This window comes from Trematomus bernacchii, unplaced genomic scaffold, assembly GCF_902827165.1.
Source record: "Trematomus bernacchii unplaced genomic scaffold, fTreBer1.1, whole genome shotgun sequence".
NCBI classification, from domain to species: Eukaryota; Metazoa; Chordata; class Actinopteri; order Perciformes; family Nototheniidae; genus Trematomus; species Trematomus bernacchii.
Window position 1 is genome coordinate 3,430,213 of NW_022988050.1, and position 26,348 is coordinate 3,456,560.

The 26,348-nt window shown below is 39.1% G+C and overlaps 5 protein-coding genes across 9 annotated transcripts; 3 read left to right on the plus strand and 2 right to left on the minus strand.

Moving 5' to 3' along the window:
• The first annotated feature begins 15 nt into the window (after nt 1-15).
• On the plus strand, nt 16-3,442 carry phkg2 (phosphorylase kinase, gamma 2 (testis)). Its single transcript, XM_034119964.1, has 10 exons — nt 16-244; nt 508-619; nt 717-892; nt 991-1,045; nt 1,164-1,229; nt 1,327-1,490; nt 1,599-1,689; nt 1,821-1,974; nt 2,218-2,343; nt 2,420-3,442. The coding sequence occupies exons 2-10, from the start codon at nt 525-527 to the stop codon at nt 2,663-2,665; spliced, it is 1,173 nt and encodes a 390-aa protein (XP_033975855.1). The 5' UTR covers nt 16-244; nt 508-524; the 3' UTR covers nt 2,666-3,442.
• On the minus strand, nt 3,361-5,323 carry ccdc189 (coiled-coil domain containing 189). Its single transcript, XM_034119966.1, has 9 exons — nt 5,209-5,323; nt 5,034-5,068; nt 4,868-4,933; nt 4,602-4,765; nt 4,401-4,471; nt 4,080-4,196; nt 3,902-3,980; nt 3,727-3,759; nt 3,361-3,643 (listed from the first exon to the last, which is right to left on the minus strand). The coding sequence occupies exons 1-9, from the start codon at nt 5,224-5,226 to the stop codon at nt 3,486-3,488; spliced, it is 741 nt and encodes a 246-aa protein (XP_033975857.1). The 5' UTR covers nt 5,227-5,323; the 3' UTR covers nt 3,361-3,485.
• A 751-nt stretch (nt 5,324-6,074) lies between these two features.
• On the plus strand, nt 6,075-11,822 carry si:dkey-220f10.4 (tubby protein homolog). Of its 4 annotated transcripts, none has more exons than XM_034119014.1 (13): nt 6,075-6,256; nt 6,597-6,659; nt 7,719-7,878; nt 8,008-8,238; nt 8,346-8,474; nt 8,554-8,712; nt 8,794-8,951; nt 9,057-9,218; nt 9,357-9,469; nt 10,142-10,256; nt 10,346-10,444; nt 10,530-10,701; nt 11,249-11,822. In XM_034119014.1, exons 1-13 carry the CDS (start codon nt 6,251-6,253, stop codon nt 11,380-11,382), a joined length of 1,701 nt encoding a protein of 566 aa, XP_033974905.1. In that variant the 5' UTR covers nt 6,075-6,250; the 3' UTR covers nt 11,383-11,822. The 4 variants fall into 4 exon arrangements, with proteins under 4 accessions (XP_033974905.1, XP_033974906.1, XP_033974907.1 ...); XM_034119015.1 differs by having other exon boundaries at nt 6,098-6,256; nt 6,600-6,659; nt 11,249-11,382; XM_034119016.1 differs by having other exon boundaries at nt 6,098-6,243; nt 11,249-11,382.
• A 1,490-nt stretch (nt 11,823-13,312) lies between these two features.
• On the plus strand, nt 13,313-19,226 carry LOC117473377 (interleukin-21 receptor). Of its 2 annotated transcripts, XM_034118945.1 has the most exons (8): nt 13,313-13,485; nt 14,173-14,290; nt 14,379-14,542; nt 14,665-14,822; nt 17,680-17,851; nt 18,056-18,158; nt 18,276-18,354; nt 18,424-19,226. In XM_034118945.1, exons 1-8 carry the CDS (start codon nt 13,392-13,394, stop codon nt 18,829-18,831), a joined length of 1,296 nt encoding a protein of 431 aa, XP_033974836.1. In that variant the 5' UTR covers nt 13,313-13,391; the 3' UTR covers nt 18,832-19,226. The 2 variants fall into 2 exon arrangements, with proteins under 2 accessions (XP_033974836.1, XP_033974837.1); XM_034118946.1 differs by lacking the exon at nt 14,173-14,290 and having other exon boundaries at nt 13,434-13,485.
• On the minus strand, nt 19,222-25,730 carry ube2ib (ubiquitin-conjugating enzyme E2Ib). Its single transcript, XM_034118947.1, has 7 exons — nt 25,596-25,730; nt 23,999-24,077; nt 23,095-23,178; nt 22,761-22,833; nt 22,210-22,319; nt 21,811-21,890; nt 19,222-19,980 (listed from the first exon to the last, which is right to left on the minus strand). Exons 2-7 carry the CDS (start codon nt 24,062-24,064, stop codon nt 19,917-19,919), a joined length of 477 nt encoding a protein of 158 aa, XP_033974838.1. The 5' UTR covers nt 24,065-24,077; nt 25,596-25,730; the 3' UTR covers nt 19,222-19,916.
• Between the last annotated feature and the right edge of the window lie 618 nt (nt 25,731-26,348).

Consider the following 26,348-nt stretch of genomic DNA (forward strand, 5'->3'; position numbering starts at 1 on the left):
ATTGCTGCCACATTGTGTAATAACAGGCTACTAGCTGTTTCGCGGAATGAGACTAGAATGTAAACATCGCTAACGGTAGCTAGCGGTTGTTGTTGACATAACCGGTAGCTAACTTTGAATTTGTCGCCGCTGAATCGCACACAGTTATGGCTTCACGATAGATTCCTCGGGCTGTGATGGCATTTTCATAAAGATTCCTTATTCGCCGTCTCCAGCTCACTCTTGTTGTGACATTGCATACTTGGTGAGTAGCTTCCTGTACGGTCAGTGAACCTGCTGCTGCAGCAAGGCCAAAAAACACACAGCTAGCTAATCAAACCCACATTTTTAAACAGTCGAGAGTAGAGAAAGGTATGTGTAGCAAGCTATTCCAAATAAAACTCTTATGATTTGAATGAAACTAAAGTTAATACAAACACTTCCTTGTCAGTAGTTCCTGTTATTAGACCGATCATACCGCAATGTTACAAAGTGACACATGTGACAAACAGTTTGTTGTTATTACAGATTCGTATGCTGTCACCATGACCAAAGACATACTTCTTGGAGATGAATTACCAGACTGGGTAGGGGCCAAGGAGTTTTACCAGAAGTATGACCCTAAAGAGGTGATTGGAAGGTGAGTGCAGTAGAAAAAAACTGAAATGTGATCTTAGCTTTCTATATGAATAATAATAAAAACATTTATTCTGTATCCTGGGTCAATGTTGTCTCAGGGGTGTGAGCAGTGTGGTGCGCAGGTGTGTGCACAGACATGGGGGTCAGGAGCTGGCAGTGAAGATTATTGAGATAACAGCTGAGAAGATGACAGTCCAGCAGCTGGAGGAGGTGAAAACCTCCACACTGAAGGAGATCCACGTCCTCAACATGGTGAAAGGACATTCCTCAATAAGTGGGTTTGAATTCTACTCTTCCCGAACTGCAAGACACTTTTATTTTATTTAAATTAAAATGTATTGAAAACTTTTTCTTTGTGTTGATTCCCTTCAGTCACTCTCATTGATTCATATGAGTCTACAACCTTCATATTTTTGGTGTTTGACCTGTGAGTATTACAACAAATAGCTGAAGTGCAATCACTTTGACTATTCCTTCCCTAAAATAGAAATGCATAATCACGAAGCAATTGTATGATGGTAGTAATCTTGTATTTTCACTTACAGCATGAGGCGAGGAGAGCTGTTTGACTACCTCACAGAAAAAGTGACTTTGAGTGAGAAAGAAACCAGGTGAGCTCCAACTTCGACACATCAACTGATTTAATTTGCACTACATTTGATTTTAGATGGAAAATGTCAATGGAAAAATGTATGCATTGCTTTACAGGAGTATTATGCGAGCTCTGCTGGAGGCCGTGCAGTATCTTCACTCCCTCAACATTGTCCACCGGGACCTCAAACCTGAGAACATTCTCCTGGATGATCAGGGACACATCAAACTGTCCGACTTCGGTTTCTCTGTGCAGCTACAACCTGGAGAGAAGCTTAGAGGTACTGGAGTGTATAATAAAATAACTGGAAATGAATGATCTATTTAGATATGCATATAGTTTGTGTAGACAGAGGTTAACATGATCTGTTCTCTTTTATTTGAATTAGACCTTTGTGGGACACCTGGCTATTTGGCCCCTGAAATACTGAAATGTTCCATGGATGAAATGCACCCAGGCTGTGGCAAAGAGGTCGACCTGTAAGCCTTCCTTTTGTTCATAACATTAATCTGTAGTGTCATTTGAATCAGTATACATTCACAAAGAATGATCCTGGCTGTTAGTTATATCTCTAATTCTTGCTGACCTTTTTGGTGCATTTATTGAACAGCTGGGCTTGTGGTGTTATCCTTTTCACCTTACTGGCTGGATCGCCACCGTTCTGGCATCGCAAGCAGATGCTGATGCTGAGGATGATCATGGAGGGCCGGTATCAGTTCAGCTCCCCTGAGTGGGACGACAGGTCGGACAACGTGAAAGATCTGGTGAGCTGATAGAAGTTTTGTAATATCTTGTGAATGTTTGGAATACTCTCGTTTGGTTACGCCATGTAACCATAGTAAGACTAAACAATTATTCACCAGAAACAGAATGTGATTTTTCTTTTTTGGGGCAAATCTTAAGGTCAAAACATAAAGCTTTAATTTGGTTGTTTTGCTTGTTAGACAGCAACATCTACAGCTTCACATAAGTCTTTTTTTTTTTATCACATTGCTTGTGCTGCTCAGATATCCAGGCTGCTGGTGGTGGACCCTGCCATCCGTCTCACTTCTGAGCAAGCCTTATCACATCCCTTCTTCAGACTGTACCAGAAGGAGAAAGTGCGACTCTTCAGTCCCAGAAAGACATTTAGGGTGAGTCACAGTATTGAGTTTAAATTATATAAACTTCTCGTCCTTTCCATTCTCACATGCTCTCCCGACTCCTCAGGTGTTGATAATCAGCGTGCTGGCCTGTATCAGGATGTACAACCGTTATCGCAGGACTCGCCCTCTGACCCGGGAGGTTCTGGCCAGAGACCCCTACTCCCTCCGCTGTGTCCGCAAACTCATCGACGGCTGCGCCTTCCGCATCTACGGGCACTGGGTGAAGAAAGGGGAGCAGCAGAACCGAGCCGCCCTCTTTCAGAACACGGCTAAGATCATGCTGCTGGGCCTGGAGGACTTCGAACCATAAACTGGTCAAGCTCATTCCAAACCACGGTGATTTGTATTTAAACATTTGCATGTGTTTTCATGTCAGTGTTGTTGAATTACTGTGCTTGATTTCAAGATGAGGTGTTCAGGGGCCAGGGTGGTTCTATGCCTTAATGCGCACCGTGGTTTTCCGAGTTAAATATAAGCACGCACATCTCATCCTATCTGCGTTTTGATCCGAGTTTGTGGCTGTTTGAACATTTTCTTGTCAGGTCATCATGTTTGCAGGGCCACTTTGCAGTTTAGGACACATTGCACAATAATTTGAATAACATATAACATACAACTACATTATGTGTACTTAGGATTTTACCTGTTGATCGTCAGTTTTACTGAGAAGAACATGTGTTTCAAAGCACTGTGTGGACATTAAAGCACTATGGTTTACTGTTTAGATAATAATTATATAGACATAACACAACAAGGTTCAGATTTACAAGGGTTACAAAGCAGTACCAGAAGACATGTTTAACATTCAAGTACAGTATTTGGGGTGTTTTTGGTAGATATACTGTCATGCATGCAGACATTCCTTAATAAGAAACCCACTTATCTAACTGTGAAGACTATTGTGACTGTATTTCCTATTGAAACTAACCAACCACGTTACATCCTCAGTTTATTCTGCAGTTTAATGAGTGGCACTTCCAGAAAGTGCCTCCCTGAGAAATGTACATTCATTGTAAAAATGCAGATATATGTACTGTATATGAAGAAAAAATGATTTATTGAGAATAAAACTAATTCGAAGCTCTAATTGATCTAATTTGTGTCAGTCCTTTAAGATCAATGTTTCTTAATCAGTGTTTTTTGGCCTTTTGGTTGGGCTGTGGAGAATTTGGTGCGCTCTTGTGCTGATCTGCAATGTCTTTCATTCGCTGATCCATTTGTCCAGACACGAGCGTCATCTGCTCTCTGACCTCTCTCTCTATAAGTCCCTTCAGTTCTGATTGTGAACCTGAAAGGGATGAAATTAAGCAGTTAGAATACAATATTCTGGGTGCATTTGGCTTTTTAGAAAAACTATGATTGGGCTACTACCTAGGGTTGCTCCCTCCGGCTCATTCTCAACATCTGGTGCAGGAAAAGTACGAGTAAGTATCAATACAACTGATTTAAAGTGCTCTAAAATATCAAGAATATTCTGTTTTCAATGTGACACAATATAAAAAGGGCTTTGTGCCACTATACCTGCAAATACCAATGTTTTTATTACCTAGAGCAGAAGAGTTCTCCATGGTAGGTTCATCCTGGTCTGGGATCCCAGAGTAAGTCAAAGACAAGTCAAGTTTTAGCTGGTAAAAAATAATAAAGAGAAGTATTATAAAAATAATAGTATTATTTAAAAAAAGGAACAATAGCAGCGGTTGCTTGAATCTATGTTTGATTGTTACCTGTGGGGTGAAAATATATTTGTAGAGTTTGTACTGTCTCACGTAGCGGTTATAGATGTAGTTTAAGATACAGGTCGCCTCCTCAGAGTTAAACAGGTTGATACTAAAGGGAGGTCGCTGTTGTGGGAAAACATTCAAATTGAACATTGTATAGAAATCTGTGGGCTAAAACCCATATATATATAACAGTTTCCCACCTCTTTAATGTCTTGTTTTGCCAGTCCAAAAACAAACGATTTCTAGCTTAATATGAGTCAGAGTCTAAAACATTGATTGTTGCAGCTCTACTGAGTAACATTGTTTGTGAATTGTTGTACACACCCTGACTGAGTGACAGAGAAGTAGCTCCTTGCAGTATTTGAAACACTGCTCTATGTTGTTGAGCGGAGTTTCTGCAAGAAAGGAGTTTCAAACACATCCCATTTAAAGTTAAGGAACATTTAAATGAGTAATCTTGAAGCATACTTTGTTTGAACATCATCCATCTACACTGCATTGATAATAATGTGACTTTTTTTGTACCTATGTTAGCTTCATGTGTGGCCTTGATGATGGACAAGAGAGCAGATGTTTGTTCCTTTTTAAAGTTGCATTCTCTGCAAAAAAGCACCGTCTGGACATACAACTCCAGCAGAACTCCTCTCTTTGGTTCAGGGAGATCGACTCCAAACACTCTGCATAAAGCACTGTCACAGAAGAGAAGAAGTGTGAAAGAATACTTAATGCAGTCAGTGTGATTGTGTTAAATAGATAAGAAATGTTTTGTGGTATTAAAAGGTGGTAAAAACCTCTCCAGATCAGGGATGGACTGCATTTTCTCGATTTCCTCCATGTCATGGTAGTTTACGTCTGTCCTGAACACACACAAGGAATGGATTTTTGCTAGATATTTTTATGCAGGGCTTAAAGCAGCAACCAATGACATTGAATATAATCTGGGGACACAGCTCTCACCATAGCATCAATTTAGGTTTCAGGGCCTGTGGTACCTACAGGAAAAAAACAATGCATCACAAGGCTATAATTCTTATAGCTATATATAAAATCCTTATATTTTAACTATATAATTTATAACAAAAATAAAGTAAACGAGCAGGCAGTCAAGTAGCAACCTGTAACTAGCTCTTACCTCTGTTATTGTATCCATTTGTATTTATTAAGCCCAATTATAAATTGAGCAAACTGCAGACGTTAACAGCTGAAAAACAGAAGTAAGATTACACCGATTCTCTCATAAATGTTTGACCAAAGACAAGTTTGCTGTTTGGAAGGTTGTATCCTAGCAACGTGATACAAATGTTCTCTTCCGGTTTAGCGCTCTGTACAGAAAAACATAAAATGTATTTTTATGAAATGAAAATAGAATATAAGGAATTGAAAAATATAAATAGCCTTTTCTATACATAAAACGCTAATATAAATACTGAAAAGAAAAAAATATTATAGAGGAAAAAGATAAGCTGAAATATCCACAATTATTTTTTTAGATAGGCTACTGATCTTTATTTTGTCGAAAATCAAGTGATTTCATTAAATTCTAGTATCTAGGCCTACCATTTAATAGAAAACTTTACTTTACATGGTACAAAAAATAATAAACCGATTTGCAGCTTCAAAAAAGTCTCAATACACTTAAAACATCAAATGCATAAATACGAATTTAACAAATGATTATAAGCCTACATCTACCACTTACCATCTACCATCTAGGCCTACCAAAAATAATAATAACAGGAATTATTCAAATGAGTTAATGATACAAATTAAGAGGATACAAATGAGTCATGAAATATAAAATCAACATGTGCAAACGTTGAAAACGTCAAAGCTAAATTAATAATACAGACACAAACAATGTTGTTTTCTCATTAAAAACATGGATTTGTTGATTGTTTTGAATTTTCACCGCTCTCAATCGCTGCTGCGTGACAGCCGTATCCATGGAAACGACATAAACCTGCCTGTTCGGCTAATAGCCAACGCTTTGTTTCTGTTGTTTTTTGTGATCTATTTTTTGCCGTTTTAGGGGATTTTAATGGCCCACGCGGTTGTTATGTTTCGTGAGACAGTAGAACACGATGAGGCTCGTTTGGGGGAGACTCGGAGGGTTTACTAGCAGTTTTTGGTGACTGGTTTGGCTTCCTGTTTCACTGTTTACGGCCGGGTAAGTGATGCATGTAAGTATTTAATAGTGGCATGAGGAGGTGATCACCTTCCCTTCCTGTTTCTCCTGTGTTTACACCTTAGCACCCACACAGAGCGGTCCTAGAAAGCCTGCATTGCCCCTGCTACTTCTGCTCCACACTGACTGAGCTGCGCAGTGCACTTTAAGAACATTATCCCCCTTTAATCCACTTTGCCTTCTGCTACACAAAGGTGGACAGGGTGCCACAATCAAACAACACATTTTATTGCTCTTTTAATTTGGAAACAGATGAATTTCTCACATTGAACTTTTAATGCTGGATTTCATAGCCTCTGTTTAAGTATCCTTAATTTACTACTGTTTGTGAATAGCAGCGATTCATCCTCTCAGACATGGAGGACCCTGATATACGACAACAGAAGCTCGACAACCAGGTAAAGAAACAAGGATAATTCAAGTATTTGATGTCTTCTACACATAAAATAGTCCACATATGTTTTGCTTTATTTTTTAATTGTTCAAGAAGCAGAATCCAAATGACAAAGATATGTTACTTTTAGGTTATAGTAGACGTTTAGCTCTGTTCCTTTATCAAAACATAGGTTAAATATAATAATTATAGTCCATGCTGACAGTGCATAAAATACTGGGACTTATTTATGTCCAATTAGCTTACATGTGGTTAAAACAAAGTAAATAAAGCTTGAGATCCTGGCTACCTGTGTCAGGACCACCTGCTACTCAAGTTTAAGTCTCAGTCTTGTGACTGCTGGCTTATATCCAGTAGAGTATAGCTTCAACACAAATATCTTATACAAGGAGGATCAGTAGTTAATCAGCGATAGAAGTACTAATTATAGCTGTAGTAACCAAGTAAGATGTTAGTAAACAGTAACAATGACGCACAGGCATAGTTATATAAGGCATAGAATAGAATTATGCAACCAATATGTGTTATATTACAATAGTAATTTTCCCAGATAACATCCCAAAACCTCATCTGGTACTTTTTGTGGTTAAATAATAGAACAGAATATTATAATTCTGGCCAATGATCATGGCTCAAGGTTGGTTGATTGTTATTGTATAAAAAAGGGTTGCATAATGAAATGCAGTTGTAGCCTTTTTATGCTGTAGATGAAAAATAAACACAGTAGTGCAATCATGTAGTTCATTTTCTGAATTTGCATCAGAACAAATGTAAACAGCAGGACCACAAACTATTGAGAGTATTCTCTTCTGAAATCAAAATCAAATACACCTCATAATAATGATGGTTTAGCTTATGGTCCGTCAACTCCTATTCAATTTGAAAAAAAACATTAGAACATTCAAATGTAATGAAATGCCCTACCTAGATTCTACCACAGCTTTACTACCCAAACAACAATATGTACATATTGAAAGTGAGTAAAATGCACAATAAGACATCACCTAACCTATAGGTTGAGTTGACAATTTGAAAGGAAGTCTAATACTTGGTTTTCCCACAGCGAGCCCTTTTGATGAAAAAGCAGCAAAAAAAGAGAGCTGACTCTCAAATGGTGGTAGCCAATCGGGATGCTCGCCAAAAGAAACAGAAGCTCAAAACTGTGTGCTCCGATCAAACACCGCTGCTGATCAGCCAATCCCTGAGCAACACTTCCCTCACTGGTTAGTATGAGAATGACTTATGAATGTATGTAGCTATATCTATTTTAATACACATTTCAATGTAAAGTGCAATCATGTTTAGTCCTTTAAATAATAAAATCCAGGTTTGTTTGTTTTTCTTCCCTGGAGATCAAGTTGAACATGCCCATGATAACCCACTGGATGAGATCATGTTAGGTGAAGACAACACAACAGCAACTATGAAGTTTGATGAGGTGCCTTCACAGATTCCTAATACTCCCAAAAAAATGAACTTGGAGATTGACAAAGAGCCTGAGGTGAAGTGTGAAGTGGAGAATAACGCTCAGGGTGAGGGGAAAAAGCCAAAGAAGAAAGACGTGAAAAAAGAAAAAGCCAAAGGTAAGAAAATGCAAAGCAGAATATTTGATTCTAATGTGATGTCTTTGTTTTTGTTAACATGTGTGTGTACGCAAATTAATCGCTACATTTGAATTGCTTTTAACCAGAGATCGACCAGGATGATGAACAGGAACAAGAGAAGGAGAAAAAGGAGAAAAAAACAAAGAAGAAAGACAAAGCGAAAGAATCTGAAGACCCACAGAAGACAACCAAGACAACCAAACAAGAGCGAAAAAGTAAGTTCAATTTACAATTAACATATCAATACTCTATTCAAAATACGTTTACAGCATTTCAGTATCACCTACTTTACAGAGAAGCACTTGCAGGAGGAGTCGAGCCAGGAGACAGAGCCAGTGGGGGATGTGGCGAGTCCAAAGAAGAATAAAAGCAATGGAAGTGAAGCTGAAGAGGCAGAAGGGGCTGAGAGGCCTGCCACTCAATCGCCTAAGAGGAAAAAACAACTCTACACAAGTGAGCGACAATCTGGCCTTGTTGCATCTTATGATCAACAATACCATACCTTTTTTTGTAATGAATGTGGCATCTCTACAGCTAGGTGCCAAATAAGTGACGAGAGCAAAGACGAGGAAATCCAGAAGGAGAAAAGGGAGAAGAAGAAGAAGAAAGCAGAGAAGGCCGCGCCAGGTCTCGGTTCCCTTAACTCCAACTACAGAAAGGGTTCATCGTCAAACAGTGAATCCAATGACAGAGTGAGACATTACAAACGAAACGGTTTAGTGTGTTGTCTAAAGATTTTGATTAGTCACAAAAAGCATATGAAAGTAACATCATTCTCACACTTATTGTCATTTCAGTCATCGTCTCCAATTTCAGTGGAGGATCTGGAGAAGTTTGCGTTGCGTCCGGCCTCCAGGGATGTCACCATCCAGTGCAGGGTCACCAGGGACAGGAGAGGCATGGAGAAGGGAATGTACCCCACGTACTACCTCCACATGGAGAAGGAGGATGGCAATAGGGTTGGTCCTTCTACTCAACTTGAACCCAAACTTTGTGCACATTGATTTCAGTTCAAATGATCCTGTTTTATGTTCGGTCATGTGACTCATGTTGCTATGAAGGTTAATTGTCTTCTCTACAATCTTTCTGTTTTTCAGGTGTTTCTAATGGCAGGCAGAAAAAGGAAGAAGTGCAAAACATCCAACTATCTCATCACCACGGACCCAGTTAATCTTACCAGAGACACAAACTGCTACATAGGGAAACTAAGGTACATCTCTCAACCAAATCCTTTTTGTTTGATTTCCTGAGTAACTTATCAGTAAGTTCTGCAATATCTTGTATTCCTGTAAACCCTTTCAAAACCCCTTTTGGTCAAATGTAAGAATCTAGTGACATTATGCTAAACACGTGGATCTCAACCCTGGGCCTGAATCCGACTTTGGACACTTATAAGAGGAATTTAGACTCGACAAAATTAAAAAAAGACCTACAAATCAACTGTAACAGCCATGACTTGTGACTTTACTGATACTTGATCCATTTGAATGGAAAATACTTGATAACTTCCCTCAAGCCCAAAGCTTGTGATTTGTCAAAATGTCAGCCATGAAGAAGGCCCCTTACCGGTTTTCTATATTAATGGCATTGCGTGTGTAAATTGGACCATTTTCCATTTTTTGTTAGCATTTTGGGAATTTTTCCTTGATTTGTGGCATACTGACAGAATCAAATCAAAAACTTTGTAGTGCTTTGTAAAAAAAGAAATATTTCAGTATACAAAACGTGCGAGTTGAAACTGGTAACAAGCGATCATGTCTTCTTTAGGACTTAAAAAATATATGCCATTAAACAGATCTTAATGGATTTCTATTTTGCATTTTCACCTCTCACTTCATAAATGATTTTAGATTATGTAAATTACTGTTCCAATTTGTTACAGGTCCAATATTCTGGGTACAAAGTTCACAGTCTATGATGGAGGTGAAAACCCGGAGAAAAAGCCGTTTGTCAAAGAGTGTGAATCAGTGAGGCAAGAGCTAGCAGCAATCTGCTATGTGAGTCTAAAATGACCTAAAATACAACCCACTTTAACAAAACATATGACGAGATAAAACCTATAATACGATCATCTTTCACGTTCCAGGAGACGAACGTGCTGGGATTTAAGGGTCCCAGAAAAATGACAGTGATCATCCCCGGCATGTTGGAGAACGACGAAAGAGTGTCCATTCGCCCAAAGAATGTAAGTTTAAAAAGTAAAAGAACATTAAAAAAAAAAAACCTATGAAGTAAGAACAAGGAGCTGAACTGTTGTGTCATTATTATAGGATATTGATACTCTTCTGGCCCGCCATGCACACAGCAACACTGACAATCTGGTCACGCTGGTGAACAAATGCCCGAGCTGGAACGAACAGTCTCAGTCGTTTGTGCTTAACTTCCACGGTCGTGTCACGCAGGCCTCGGTCAAAAACTTCCAGATCGTCCACCCTGAAAACGGTAAGATGTCTCCTTTTATCAGGGGCGGTTCTAAGGGGGGGGGGGGGGGGGGGCAACAGGGGCCATGGACCCCCCTGTGACCCCCCTCCAAAAAAAAAAAGGTTACAATATTACGATTTATTGGAACTAAATTGAATCAGAGACCCGGATGTACACTGGAGATTAAACTGTTCATTACCTTATAAAAGCAAATACTGTTTGTGTTTGAATTAAATTGTCACTTAAAGTTACTAAAACAAATACTCTAAATAAATAAAACTACTGAAACAAAGGACTGTAACTTAAATGTACTAAAACAAATACCTTTACAAAAACAAATACCAATTACTGTATTTTATGTTTATTTTACACAACTACTTTATACTGTCTTTGCCTTTTTAACCCGCTTTTATTGTGCCCCTCTCATGAAATAACTGGCCCCAGCCTGGCCCCCCTAGTATAGTCAAACCGCCACTGCCTTTTATCCTCAACCACGAGGAAAATGTCTTGTATTTATTCTTAACTTCATGGTGATCTCTCCTTGCCCCCCTGCTGCTGTTTTCTCCAGAGGATTACATAGTGATGCAGTTTGGCCGGGTAGCAGAGGACGTCTTCTCCATGGATTACAGCTTCCCCATGTGTGCCCTGCAGGCCTTCGCCATCACGCTGTCTTCTTTCGATGGCAAACTGGCCTGTGAGTGAGCCACGCTGTCGTACCTCAAGTGCTTAACTACATCCCTACTGTTGAAAGAAACTTACAGTTTAAATTACAAGGACACCCATCAGTTTGCACAGTGTCATTTTTATTGTTTAGTTTCCTGGTGCTTTGTAACATCATGTAAACACTAAATATGAAAAGCCTGCCACAGACTTAGACTTCAGAGACTTGTTTTATAGGTCCAGTATTATTTTACAGCAGATTTTATATGGAAGTGTAATACGACACAATTATGTAAGTCATTTTATGTAATTGACTTGTCTTTCTTTTTATATTTGCCAGCTGTGTAAAGGACTTAAAATATTGAGGACGACAGTGTAAAGACTACAAAATATTAAATGACGGTATTACAAGGTTTTAATGTCCATGAATGTTTTTTTATTTATTTATTTTAATCAGGAAGTGTCTACTGCGTTTAACATGATTAAAGGATGTTTTCAAAAGCCTTCTACCGATATTTTGTTAGATTAGACGTGTTTTTCTAACCAACGCTAACATCTGACTGTTATGTGTCATATTTAGTCTTTATCATAATGAAGGAAACTCTTATCAAATTACCAAAAACGCTCATATCAGATGCAACGGTAAAGCAACAGGTTTCAGATAAAGCTAACTAATCAGGGTTTTCGCTCTTGCGCAATATAAAGACATGAACATATTCCCTCTCATAATAACTTCATGATGATCGGCTGCGTGTTTCAGAAACTGTTCACACTGCAGAGAGTCATTTAGGTTTCCAGAAATAAAAATAGGCCTGCCTCTATGCTCTGTGGTAAAGAGATCAAACGAGGAGAGATATTTTGGATTGCAAAAACCCAAATTAAAAGTGTGTTTTACAGACATGACTGTCTGCATGCTCTTTCTATAAACGTATAAATAAAGAAGAAGCCCTGAGAGTTTTGTCTTTTAAACTTTGAACCTTTGCAACAAGTCATTTAGTTGAAATGCTGACAATACGTTAACCTCTTGGGCCACAAAGTCTGAAAAAGCTTTAACTGCCACAGGTTTTTAAACTCCAAAGCAACAACATTGTGAACATCAGAGGAAGTAACCGGTATCTTTTATAAGAATCATCCAAACACACACAGAATCATCTTCAAGCTGATCTCCCCTCGCTGCTCTACTCATTGCATAACACTCCAGTAAGTTGCACAATAATTCATGTTTTCAAATTTCAGGTTGCTACACTTGACAAAGACAATAACCATGCCTTATTAGACATATTTTGACAAATGAGAGCACATCAAATAAGTTAAGGCACTAATAGAGCACACCAGCATGAAGTGAGTCTGGGCATTTGAGTGCCTGATTATTAAAAGCAGCCTCACAATGATCCATACACATCAACTATATTCCTTAATATACGTCTAGCTCTGTGCAACAGCTGCGTTTGTTAAGCTAAAATACATAAAGTCACTTTGTCATTAAGTCCAGTGCATAAAGAGCGCATGGATCAATTAAGATATACTCTTAATTTGTGCTATCCTTCTTTTGACATTTGAATGTACAAAGAAGGATAGTTGATTTAAGTCAAGTTAAATGTAACAACTGCATTTGTTTAGTTTTTTTGTCAAAATTAATCTCCCTTCAATTCTGGTATCTTCCAGCTTTGTGCCTAATCAGTAAATGACTTGAAGTGAAGAAATCTGCAGGACACTAAAAGAATAAAAGCTAAAAGAACTTCAGACTAATAACTAACAGAAATAGGTCTAATAATGGAGAAAAATACAACTGTTTAACCAAACTAAAAGAAAATACCTGGGATAATAAACTTAGTGCACAGGATGATAGATTAAAGTAGTGATGTGAAAACATTCTGATTGGTTAAACTGTAGCCCCCCCTTTCACACACTTTGCGCTCTTAAAAAAGCACATCCTCTCCCACAAGAGCATGTGAGTGATAGCTATCAGAGTGATGCCTCTCAGTCTTCATTCAAAACTGTTTAACACAGCGCTTCAGGAGGGCATGACTTAAGAAATACCCCTCGATGTGATGGATGGTCGCTCTCCGCTGAGGATGAAGCTGCTGATAGTGTTTCTGCTCGTATCCACCGACATTGTCTGTCTGCACGGACATAATACTACAGGTAATGTCTTTGCTATTATCTTCTTTAATTATAAAAAATGTGATAGAATATCATCACGATCAAGTTGCTTACCCTAACTACCCATCAAATGTAAGGGTCATTTGCTTAGAAAATACATACTATACAACATAATCAAATCATCAATCATAAAATAAAATATTTGTTGAATATTTTGATACTACTTTGATACTACTTTGATACTACTACTACTTTTGATACTACTTTGATACTATTTTGATAATACTTTGAAAAGTTTGCTAAGCTTTCCTATTATCAAAGGAAATACTTTATCTTGTTAGGTTTTTAAATACATAAATATACAATGCATGTGGTTGTAGAAGCTAAATTAATAAAGGTTGTCAGATTTATTCACGTTTTCATTTAATTCCTTCCAATCCTTAAACCATACTCATGCCAAAATGGACATATTAGTCGCTGTAATTGCCCCTGTTCACACTGGTCAAAATTAGATTTTAAACGGAAGAGTTGGTGGACAATCATTCAGGTCAGCAGCCTTAAATGTGTGAGTAAATAATATGTTTTATTGGTTTTAATACGTTTGAAATGTATTTCAGGCATCAGTTATGGTTCTAAGGAACTAAAAGGACTCCTTAACTTAAATGACCTCACAATGTGACACTTCTTACTCCTGACACTCCCAATAAACATAGTTTAAATATTTTTCAGGTGCGGTCCCTGTTCCTCACTGTGTAACAGATTACCTGTACACCATGACCTGCTCCGTGAGCATGGCGCCGTCAGACAGCAACGTCTCCTACTGGCTCACTTTCCAAAAATGGAAAAAGTACGTTTTTTTTTTTTACAGGCGCTTGTTAAAAATTGATTATCTTAATTGTGATGATGACATTGTGTTTCCTCACTCCTTTGTGCAGGAAGGACTTGCTGTGTATGCTGACAAACACAGATGGGGGCTACTTCTGCTCCTTTAAAAAAAACGATATGTTTAATGATGTGGAGTTTTATAAAATCTCACTTTGTCACAATGGGTCTAAAAGCTGTGAAAAGCTGGTTGATAAATATTATCCTTTGGACTACAGTAAGGAACACTGATTTTGGATTATTTTCCAAACGAGACACACAAAACATATTTAGATTCATATTTAAGTAATCTACCGAATTAAAAAACCTGCATTTGTCTTTAATGTGTCCTCTCTGCAGTTAAACCAAACGCACCCTGCTGCCTCACAGTCCGGCACAACGCAAGTCAACACCACTTCACCTGGAATAGTACCTATGAGGAATTTGCTCCTTACACCAGTCTGGTCGACAGACTCAAGTTTCAGCTTGAGTTTTACAGAAAAGGAGACGCACAAAACGTGAGATTCAAAGATGAAGAAATAACCCTGTTGGTGGTAATAATGGAAGTACACAAGCTTTTTGGGAGACAGCTCTAGTATTTCAGTGGCAGTTCAAATATATTTGACAAGAATAGATAGTTGGATTAAATCTCAAACATGGACAATTAGGCATTAAAGGATAGTAAAGAAAACTGCACACATTAGAAATACAAATATTAGTTTAAAGACTTAAAGGTAGGGAAGGTAATTCACCTCAGAAACACTTTCTGTTATATTCCATTGAATGCTCTCAACATCCCGATAGCAATAAATACATTTTGGAACTATATCGGAACTAAAGTGGGAAAAGTACTGCGGTGTGAACGCGGCTAAATGCTTTGACAATAAATCCATACAAAAATGTCATCTGTGGAAGCCGTAGTACTGTAAAAAGCACGACCAATCATTTTAGCCGGCCCGGCTAAAATAACTGGATGGCCTACCTGCCTGTCAGCCTTCCATCTGTGCACAAACTTATCTCGTGCCCTCATTGGTCATGTGCGCGTTCGTGTGTGTTGGAGGAGGGGCTCTGGAAGGAAGTGGCAGATTTCTTCCGGCTGTGTATTTTCAAATTCTAGCGCACTCGAGCTGGTTTCTCCAAAATTACCTACCCCACCTTTAAAGGAGAGGTGTCATGCTTTTCCGGTTATTACCCGTCCCCTTGTGTGTTATGAAGGTTTTTATGCATGTAAACGGTCTGCAGAGTCACAAACCCTCAAAGTACACCCTGTAGCGAGTAGAACTCTAACACAGAAAATACCTCCCCAAAACGCCTCGTCATTGTCCATTTGATTCTTCCGGGTACGGCATGATGTCATGCCGTACCCGGAACGAAATGGACCAATCCGTGGAGCCGTTACGTTACGTCTGCGGAGCCGTTACGTTAAGCCCCCGCTGATTGGTCCAAATTGACCAATCCACGGAGTTCCTCACACACACACACTCTGGCCGTTTCTCAATCGCGAGGATATTGGCTTCCAAGCCAATATTTCAAGGATGCTACGTCATCAAGTGGCGCAGCAGGACCGTTCCAATGTCCAGCATACTTGGAATTCCACTGAGGCCGCGTCCTTGGTTTGGGGGAAATTTCGAGGCTGCACATGGGTAGACTTTGCGTCCTTAAAATCCCCACAATGCTTTGCGCACGGACCAATTTCCCCAAATCTGTGGCGGAAAATGTAAGGTGGGGCCTCTCATATGACGCACACCTGCACACTTGCTCGCCTGTTCCATTCTTCGTTTTCCGAGGCTAGGAAGTATTCTTGCCTCGCTTCTGAAGCAAGACGCTCGGAAGACAGCTCTGCTGATTTCTCCTCCCTGGCTGCAGGCTGATAACAGACAGTTGGGATCGCGGCGAAATTCTCTCTGCAGACGCATTCCCACAGCGTTTATCAACCTTTTTCTTACTCAATATCAAGCCACACTTATTGTTTTTACTTCGGCTGTGACTTTGTGTGTGCTCAGGATGAATTTGGCTGTGTTTCGCTATGTATCCTAAACAAGGAAACAACACCTCCACGGAGCTCAGCGCGATTCACAACGTCCCGACCAATCAGAGCACACTGTGCTCACAGGGAGGGGGGGGCAAGAGCTGCAACAAGCCGTTTAGTGGAGAGAGTGAATACTGCTGAATACACACACTTTACAGAGATGCTGTATGCGAAACCAATGTGAGTTTGGAAAAATGCACAGTATAAATCTATTTTAGTATACCTCAACAATGGAATTATGATCAGTGGAAATGGCCATGACACCTCTCCTTTAAATTAAATGTAGCCAAGGCTTTTATCATAAGGGACTTAAATGCAATCAACAATTAGGATACACATTTGAACAGCAAGAATCCTGTACATTCATTTAAAGATATTTTGTGTCCAAGCTGCAGTGGAAACAGGTGGGTTTTCAGTCTGCAATGAAAGATGTGCAGACCTTTTATAATTTTGCGACTATGGCAAAAAAAGAACGACTTTTTTTTTAACTCTTTGCCACTGAGGGAGTTTGACCCAAATTACTGCGATTAAGTTCATGCATTTCAGAGATCTTACAATCATTTTCCTTTCACTTGCTTTCTACTGGTGATGTCAGCTCCTAGCAGTGAAGAGAACTTGTTTAAGTGAGAGGCGACCATAGCAACAGCTCAGTGTGGTGATGGCCTGTGGTTGAAACTGTGACTTTATTTGACCCATCTTTTTACCACGCTCATTTTGACATGTTTAGCTAAGAACGTAATAACGGCTGTTCTACTACAGTCTCCCAGTGAGCACCGCCACATTAAAGGAAAGGAATACTTCGGATTTAATACACACAGAAAATAGTTACTAAGCGTGTGTTGCTTAAATATTGAAAAATACTTTCTCTTTTCTTTCATATTCCTTGAAGAACAGACGAAGAAAACTCTTGATGAATTAAAGTAGATCTGGCCATGTTTAAAAGCAAAACTATATCAAAAACCAAATCAATTTACAAACTCAATGTGAGACCTTTTATTCATAAGTGTTTTAAATGTTAAAACGCATGTCTGGGAAGTAGTGAGTATACGACAGGATAAATGAGACTTGGATTTTACCTCTCAAGCTTGGACAAAAAATTGACAAACAATTTGTAAAAAATGAGAATGACATTGTAAAATGGTCCTAAGCAATTCAAATATTGTCAATTGTAACTGTATCATTGCATTACCATTAAAACAGAATTGGTATATTGTTTTATCCATCTGTCTGCATCATCCTGTCATATTATCTGTAAATAAATACATTTGTTAGTGAGCACAAACTGGGCCTACAGGACATCTTTCTCCTTTCCAAAGTTAACTCACATACTACTCTGTTCATTTCAGGTGTCAAAACATCCCTTCACCAATCTGTATTGTTCAGTGGATGATCAAAATTTTGATCCAGACACCGAGTACGCTGCCAGAGTGCAGACCAGTCCTGATCAGCAGCATAACAAAGGAGAGTGGAGCGACTGGTCTCCTGAAGTGTACTGGAAGACAGAGGCAGCTGTGAATGGTGGGCCTAAAAATAATATGTAAAAAAAAAGATCTGATGATTTTAGATTAATGAAGAAATTACAGTTAATCTTAAAATGCAATTTGTTGAGAAAGCAGCTTCTGGTAATGCATTACTTTTAAAAAAAAAAAAAAAAAAAAATCCATATTTGCATCTAGGCTTATTATTTAACCGTTTACTTCTACTAAATGTTGTTCCATACAGATCCCCCACCATACACATTTCTTTTGGTACTGGGCAAGGTGCTCATCTCCTTATTTGTGCTGGTGCCTTTCACCCTCCTTTTCGTCTGGGCTCCGGTTAAAAAGTAAGATCTCTCTCTGGGTTTTGACTCCTCAGCAAAGGCCAAACCCTTCTACAAGAAATGCCATTTCCTACAACCAATATACTCCTAATATCTTCTCTATGTTCCTCACACTAACAGGTGGAGGAAGGGTGCTTTCATCCCAACTCCAGCACCCTACTTCCACACCCTGTACAATGAATACCAGGGAGATTTCAAGGTAAGTGTAGCTTGTAAAACACTGACATTTACCTCCTAAGAATGTCACTAAACAAGCCTGTGATTACAGAGCTGGGTGGTGACACACGAACACACGGCCGACGTGCTGAAGGCGGAGGAAACGCTTCAAATCGACACGCTCACAAAGTGTGAAGTGGTGGAAGAGAATGAAGAGTGTCAGCCCCAGGTTTTCCACCACTTCAGGGAGGGAAGCACCTACAGCAACATATCGGACCCCGGCTGCGATGCCTCGATGCTGGGGGTCCCGTACGCTGTGAGCACCCTCCCACCAGGGCACCCCGCTGAAGGAGACTCGGGGTGCTGGCTGGAGAGGGACCCGCCCTGGTACTGCAACGAGTACTGCACCCTGAGCTCCTTCCAGCAGGGAAGCCCAGTCACAGCAGAGGATCATGGGAGCTTAAAATCCCACACCTGCCCCACAGGGATCATCAGAGAGGAGGCCGTGACTGAAGCATGAGCTCTGTGTAGTTACTGTGACGTGAACTTTGAAAGTTCAACGACACACATTTACACATCTAAAGTGCTTCAAAATAAAACGGTAAATTCTTTTTTTTTAAGTAGCCTACATATACAGGCATACATTTTTTAGTGTGCACTTATTTTTGTATCCCCCCCCCTCCCCACAGCAGTATGCATAATGTAGAGATACAAGTTAACATAACATAGCATAACATTTTGCTTGCATTCATTCATTTAATTCTGTAAATATCTGTAAACTAAAATTGTTTTTAGACATTTTTCCATCAATCCATTTCAACATTGTTTTATGATGACTGAATTTTGCTTTGTCTCTGAACCTTGAATGTATTATTTCATGATTTTTGTATTCATTTAATAAAGAAAATGCTTTAATTTTTGTAGAAATTTTTATTTACGCCGACACATACATGAACAAAGCACCATATAACCTTAAGTCTGATACAGAAGTAAGCCTACCTGCCTCAGTCATCATGGCCATTTTTATTTATTCCATAGCAAACACTCTCAATAACAAAAAGACAGCCAAGGCAGCAGATTCTATCATATATTACAGCATGCTGAATAGAAAACCTGGGAAAGAGAATTAGACAGAGCCATCTAGAGACACTAGTGAGATACAACAGTATAAAAGTGCCATTCATTATACAGCAGTTGAAATACTGACAATGAAATAAGCTAATTTAACATTACATTTATGGAAAATAAAGGGGGAAAACCCTGTGAAAGAGCATTATAAAACAAAAAGACATTTTCTTCCTTGAACATTGATGACAGCCAGCTTGCATGGAGTTGATGAAACTGGTACCGAGCTGTGTCCCTTGCACCACATAAGACAATAAATGTTTAAAAAGAAATGACCAGGGCGCTCGAGCACCCATCCCCTCCCAGCAATATGCGCCAACTGGCAATTAAGAAACTAAAACATGAAGCTCGGATGGCACAGAATGTGTGGAGTTTAAATAGAAGTCTTTAAGCAAGTCCTGATGTGAGAGGCGCACATTCATGGAGACTGAGTGGGGAGGTGATCTTGTTAAACCCATTCCTTCTGTCCAAGTCTCTGCCTTACGAGGGGGAGAATTTTTTGGCTTGTGCTCGAACTCTTTTTTCGTATTCTACTCTGTTTTGGCTGAAAAACAAAAAGGTAAAAAAAAAAGTAGTTAACATTTTGCTCTGATAAGACAATTTCCAAACAACATAAAAACACGACCGAAATGATACACGTACAAATGCAGAAAGGCCCAAGGTCTCTCTTCTGCCAGGTTGTGAGATGGAGACCTTTGGTAAATAACGGAGGACCCTGAAAGATTATCATTTGATATCATCTTTGAGTCTCCGTTTGCTTCACGTCTAAAAAGCCACTAAGACGGGTCAAGAGAGATTGAGAATCATCATTTCTAAAGTGAGGATTTAAATAAGCGGGGGAAAATGTTGATATATGAATTCATATAAAAAACACATCCACACACGTTTGTACTTCAGAAGTGCATGTTTGAAAATGTTTAAGAAGACTGTGGTAATAATCTCTTTGATCCTGGTATTGCAGTCACATCCGTTAGAAAAGCACAAGTCAAGGATGAAAAACCAATTCAGTGTCAGATACAAATAAAACTACCTTAAAGGTAGGGTAGGGTAAGAAGGGAGAAACCTCCTCGAGTGTGCTAGAATTTGAAAGTACGCAACCGAAAAAAATCTGCCCCTTCCTTCAGACTTCCTTACACACCTACCTGTTTGTCCGGACTGTTCTGTATGATCCACACCAGAGTTACAGGTGTGAAACCCCCGGCGAAATAGAGGTGACTTAATCCTGAGCTAACAGGTATTTTCAAGCTTAAAATCATGGATCGTCCAGAGCAATGACTAGAAATTCTGGCAGGCCATCAACTTGTGATCAGAGGAAGGGCTCAGCGCGGTCGAGTGAGAGACGGATGTAGCTCAGAGCAGACCTCTCTGGGAGTTCGGAGTAGAGTCAATTATTGTCATCAGTATGTAGTAAATGTACAGTGTAAGTTTGGCCATGAATAAACACTGCAGCTCAAGACCAAAGTCAGGTTCCTGTTTCTTGTTTCTCAGCTTCATGGTCTCCTATAGGTGGTTAGCACAGTTGCAGAAAACCGAAATGAATTTCCCAAAAGAGATGAGCGAGACGCAGCTCATTTAGGTTTGACGACAGGATGAAGGTACGCCATTTATCGTTCTTTAGTGCAGTCGCACATTGCAAAAACACAAATTAACCGGATCAAATAAGAACTTTTAAGGTGTGAAAAGGCCCAAAGTTAATATATTTTTTTCCCTATAAACGTTTAAAGATGTTTTGGTTTTACCAGTCAGCAAAGTGAAGAGAGATATATGAGAATAATAAAACGTCTTGATGTGTTGGTGGGAACAACAAAGTCTGTGGGAACATTTTTGATTGATCCCTCAAAACCCTGCAGTTTTACTTTTGGTACAAAAAGCTGTACAAATGTCTATTTTCTCTGACTTTCACTTAACAACCATTTAATTTTTAATGAGCAGAATTTATTTTAGAGTTAGAGTTTATCAGTTGACAACAGCTGTCTATAAGAGATCATTAACCTTCTCATTTCTTTATACAGGGTATATGCAGGAATCCTGAAGTCAAATGTAATACCTTTTAAGACCTTTTTTTAAGACCCTTATAAGACCTCATCGCCACTTGGAGTTTTAACCGGTTACATTGGCGACACACTTTACCTCACATTGACTGTATTGATTGTCCTTCCTCCTTATCTTCCAACCATTTGGACGCAAACTTGCATTTCCCCATAACGATGTTGTTTAACAACCGGCGTAAACGGAGCTTCGCACGCTATCAAGCAGTGAGCGTGCGATGTCCTGTTCAGATGACGTCAGACCCAACGGGATGCCATAAATAAACTACACAGAATCACACTACACACCTACGCAATGATTACAGATGAAAACCAAGGTCACTCACCAGTAGATTGTGTAAGCCTCTGCTTGGGCTGGATCCTGGATATTTGGTTCATTTAGGAGTTCCTGGATACCTAATAAGATCTGTAGGGTAAATTAGACAACATCACATGTGTTAGTGATACAATGTAAAAGCTGTTTGGGTTAAATCTCCCTGAATTGTTTAATAACCTGTGACCCTTATTTTCCAGCAGTCAGTAACAATTCATATTGAATCATAACAAGAGCCAAGTTTCATATAACTATGTCAATATAACTCCCTTTGTTTTGTTCAAGCAAATTCATTTTAAGATGCAGTCACTGATATAAATGTAGAGGTACAGTATGAAACCAAAAAAAATAATATATAAGACTTTTCAGAAATGTCCTATAATGTAGATGAGGTATGCTTGGCAATCCAGACCTGCTTTATTGTGATGGCTGGTCTCCAGTCCTTGTCCTCCTCTAGAATTGATAGGCATACCGTGCCTGATGGATACACATTTGGGTGAAAGAGAGGAGGCTCAAATTTACCTGAAACCCAAGAAAAGAAAATGTAAATGCATCTTTGTTGCAGATCCATTACAAATGTCAGACGATGAACAAATTCCACTTTTTTCTGACAGCTTTTCCACAAAATACACGGACTGAACGTTTCCATTTAAAAGCAGCAGCTTCTGTTGTTCAGAGAGCAGTGACCTAATGGTATCTATTGTGACATTCAGACAACATCAACCCTGTTGCAGGTTAGAGGAACATTGAACATCACAGTGCAGGACCCACAGGGGAAAGGCACATTCCTAAATGATTGTCATGGTTGATAAAGCGTTGTGTTGTGCAGTTTTTGCCATGTTATTTCTGATTGCGCAATGCCGATAGACTTCTTCAAGCATCTTGTAAGACATAATAACAGAGTGCAGTAATCCCAATAACAGTTGTGTTTTCACTGATCACAGGTCAGACACAGTAACTCACATTTTGGAGGCGAAGAAGGATAGTCATCCTTGAACAACATGCGCAGTTTGAATAGGCCTCCTTCCCACGGAGTCTGAGGAGAAACACAAGCATTAGATTCATATTGGCACTAGTTTCCAACAGTAATAACTCTTGAAAACCATGTTGTTATTATTGCCAGATATATTTTAAAAGTAGGTTTCAGGCTCATCACTCTTTAAGAATGATCAATTTTCCCATTCACCGGCTACAGAAATAACAGTGGCTTCAAATAAGCTCATTGTGCTCCATGTAGCAGGGGATGCTGCGTAAAGCAAATATGTTCTATATGCAAAAAGACAGAGCAATACATTACCCCTTTCTTGCCAGGAATAGCACATTCCCAATTCATGAGATTCATGGTTCCGTCTGGATTTTTTGTTGGTACAGCAACAAATCCCTGAAAGATTGAACGAGAGTGCAAACATTTATAAAGATATCAGTTGACAAGATCAGACCTGGCATTAACATGCAGTTTGGTGATGAGACCACAAGTGGACAGGCCCAAGTGCGTCAGTTAAGCCCGGCATTAGGATGCAGTTTGTTGATGAGATCAGAAGTGGACAGGCCCAAGTGCGTCTGGCATTAGTATGCAGATCCACACGTCTCCAGTGACCATTTGTGATCGGATCACACTTCACTGTTTTATATGTAAATACACACAAACATAATTCTCTTTTTCACGGTACATAATGGAAAGTTGTGGTTGTTAATGTTGTGTTGTGTATTCCATTTTAAAGTAATTACTCGCACATATATTACAGAAACCGGCAATGATTAAAGAAAAGCACTGCCTACAGTTTGTGTGCCTTCGGGCATACTTTTCTCAGCCTGACTGCAGTGTGTGTGTTCTTTTCAAATTCATTTTAAGAACATAAAAATATGAGATCATGGTCTACCGACATCCTCTGTGCCAGGCAACTGCAGCACAGAGAGCTCAAAGGTGTATTGGGGATTAGAGAAGTAAGGCTGGTGTCACATATATTCAAAGTTTCTTTTTAATTTGGCCGAAGATGCATTGGCATACTTCTGATGAGAGAATGTGGCCATATACTGCAAAGACCACCTTCAAATATGGTCTGAGCGTTCAGATTTGAAGGAAGCTTGGATGCATGGACACCTGTTCTTTATAGCTATCCACTTGTGAGCTGACATTTTATTTTCAGGTTTGAACAGGATGGTGAGGACAAAGCAGGTGCATCTCATGAGACACTACTTACGAAAGGATGGTCTTTCCGCCATGCCTTGCGCTCCTGGGCAAGGCGGCTCAATGCAATGCCTGACATGATTCGGGGACTCCTGCAATAAGAATAGACATTCAAGACAATTATATAACACATTATCTTAAACAGGGATATTCACAAGTAAACTTTGTCAAGGTTATGTCATGAAAGATGTTAATCATACATGGTTTTAAAAGCTGACAAGTGTTGCCAATTAAGTCATTAAATCCAAAAAGGAAGTAAAGATATGCTGCTATCTCCGTTTTATATCAGTGTAAATTCAAAATGATTCGACAGACAAAAATTATATATAACTTTTAAATTGTGTTGGCTGCAATTTGGCCCTTTAAAGTGTTTATTTGACATTCAACAGATTGTTATCTTTCACTGTCAATATGTATACATTTTAATTCAGTTTTATTTTCTATTTTTAGATGTTTTTTTATTTCCTGTACATAATGTCTAATGCCTAGTTGCACATTATGAAAAAAGCAAAACAATATTTGGTTTAGAAAAAAGGGGCAAGGTAAAAACACCAGAAATAGAAACCTGACATTATCCATGTAATGGACTCCATTTATCAAGTGAACACAACAGGTCTTTCCACACACCTTTAGTGTTTTAATTAGTCCATCCTCCCTAAAAGAGTGTGTTTTAATCATCTAGATACAATTATAATTTTACATTTACAAATACATGCCGCCCCGTTAATTATTTGTGATTGTCCTTACTTATACCAAGTTATCTTTTATACTGCGGTGGTTGAGTTGTACGCCATTGAGTTGCCAATTACTCTAATTAAGACCCCCCATTGGATGCTTTGGAGATAACGTACAGTAACAGGAAACAAAGCAACAAAATGACTAGAAACTGCCCACTTAGCATTTACAAACGTTATATCAGTAAAGTAGTACCCTACATAAATGGGCAACTTTGGACGTGATAAACTTTGAACACCAACCTTTATCGTTTTAACGTATTGTTCATGTCTGTTAGGCTAAGGGGCTAGCGAAGTTAGCTGGTAGTGATAACGTTATGGCTACAGAAAACGATTCCCATGCTATTTTTTTGCGCCTAATGATACAATTAGGGGTCCCGGGAAATGAAAACATGTTAGTTTAACATCTTACACCTTCGTTGAGTTTTACTGTCAACTTGCCATCGACACAAATGTCAACACACTGACCGCAAAACGCTATTTGATTAGCGAGCTAGTCGGTTGTGAGCTAACTCATGTGCGCCAGAATCATGCTACATCCCAACAGACGCTGTTAGCGTCTGACACGGCCTGATGCAGCACAAAAATGCGCTAATGCACTTGATTTGAACCACATTTTGGATGACAGAAAAGTGATTAGTCCCTTTCCCCTAAGTATTATTGATAAAGTATCTGTAATAGCAACCAGGGATGTGAAATATTTGACAGGAATAATTCATATCGTAACCCATTAAAGCATAGGGACAAAGAACGGCAGAGCTGAAAGGCGCACATTTGTGCATTACCAAACTAGCGAAAATGGCGCAAACTGAAGCGGGTAAAATATCTCAATACACGACCAAATAAACGTATTTGCTAATAAAGGTGTGCTCCTACCTTTCAGTGTAATTGCACTGGCTCTGTTATTGAGGCAAAATGAATTAATCGTTCTCAAATCCCGTTAAACCTTGTAAAGTTTCCCTCCTGAAAAACCACCCGCTCCTACTCAAGATAGCCACAGACACAACGAAGCGAAATAGTCATCTGTCGCGTACTTCCGTCTTCGTTTAAATACCCTTATCGTAATCAGAAACAGGTGTATTGCCAAGTATGTTTACACATACGAGGAATTTGTCTTGGTGGATACATAAACACAGTTAAAGAAGATACAAAATTAAGAAAAACAACCCTAAAAAAAGAAAAATCATGGTGTGTTTTTATCTTTTTCACGCTGTGGGTTTTTGAGTGTGCCTTTTCAACTGTTGATGATTTAGGCGATACATTTTATCTGATTGATTGTTTATTAGTTTTCATTTGATTTGAGCGGCATAGCTTCTGTTGATAGCACATAGTTTATAACAAGCAACTTGATATGGCTGTGAAAGATCGTCTTTGCGTTGCGGATGTTTCTCATAACTGATGCGCTGTGAAATAAAAATACAAGAGACTGATTACATTTAATATTCAGGATTCCCTGCAAGCTGTACGAATCATATTCCTATTTTCATACATCAGAAAAGACTAGGTACGATGTCCTTCAACACAGGTGGATTTATATCTTCCCTTATAAATCATCTTTGACCAGACTAAAGACCGTTAACCCAAACGACTATGTTTGACAATTAAATAGCATATTTACAATTTCTTAAC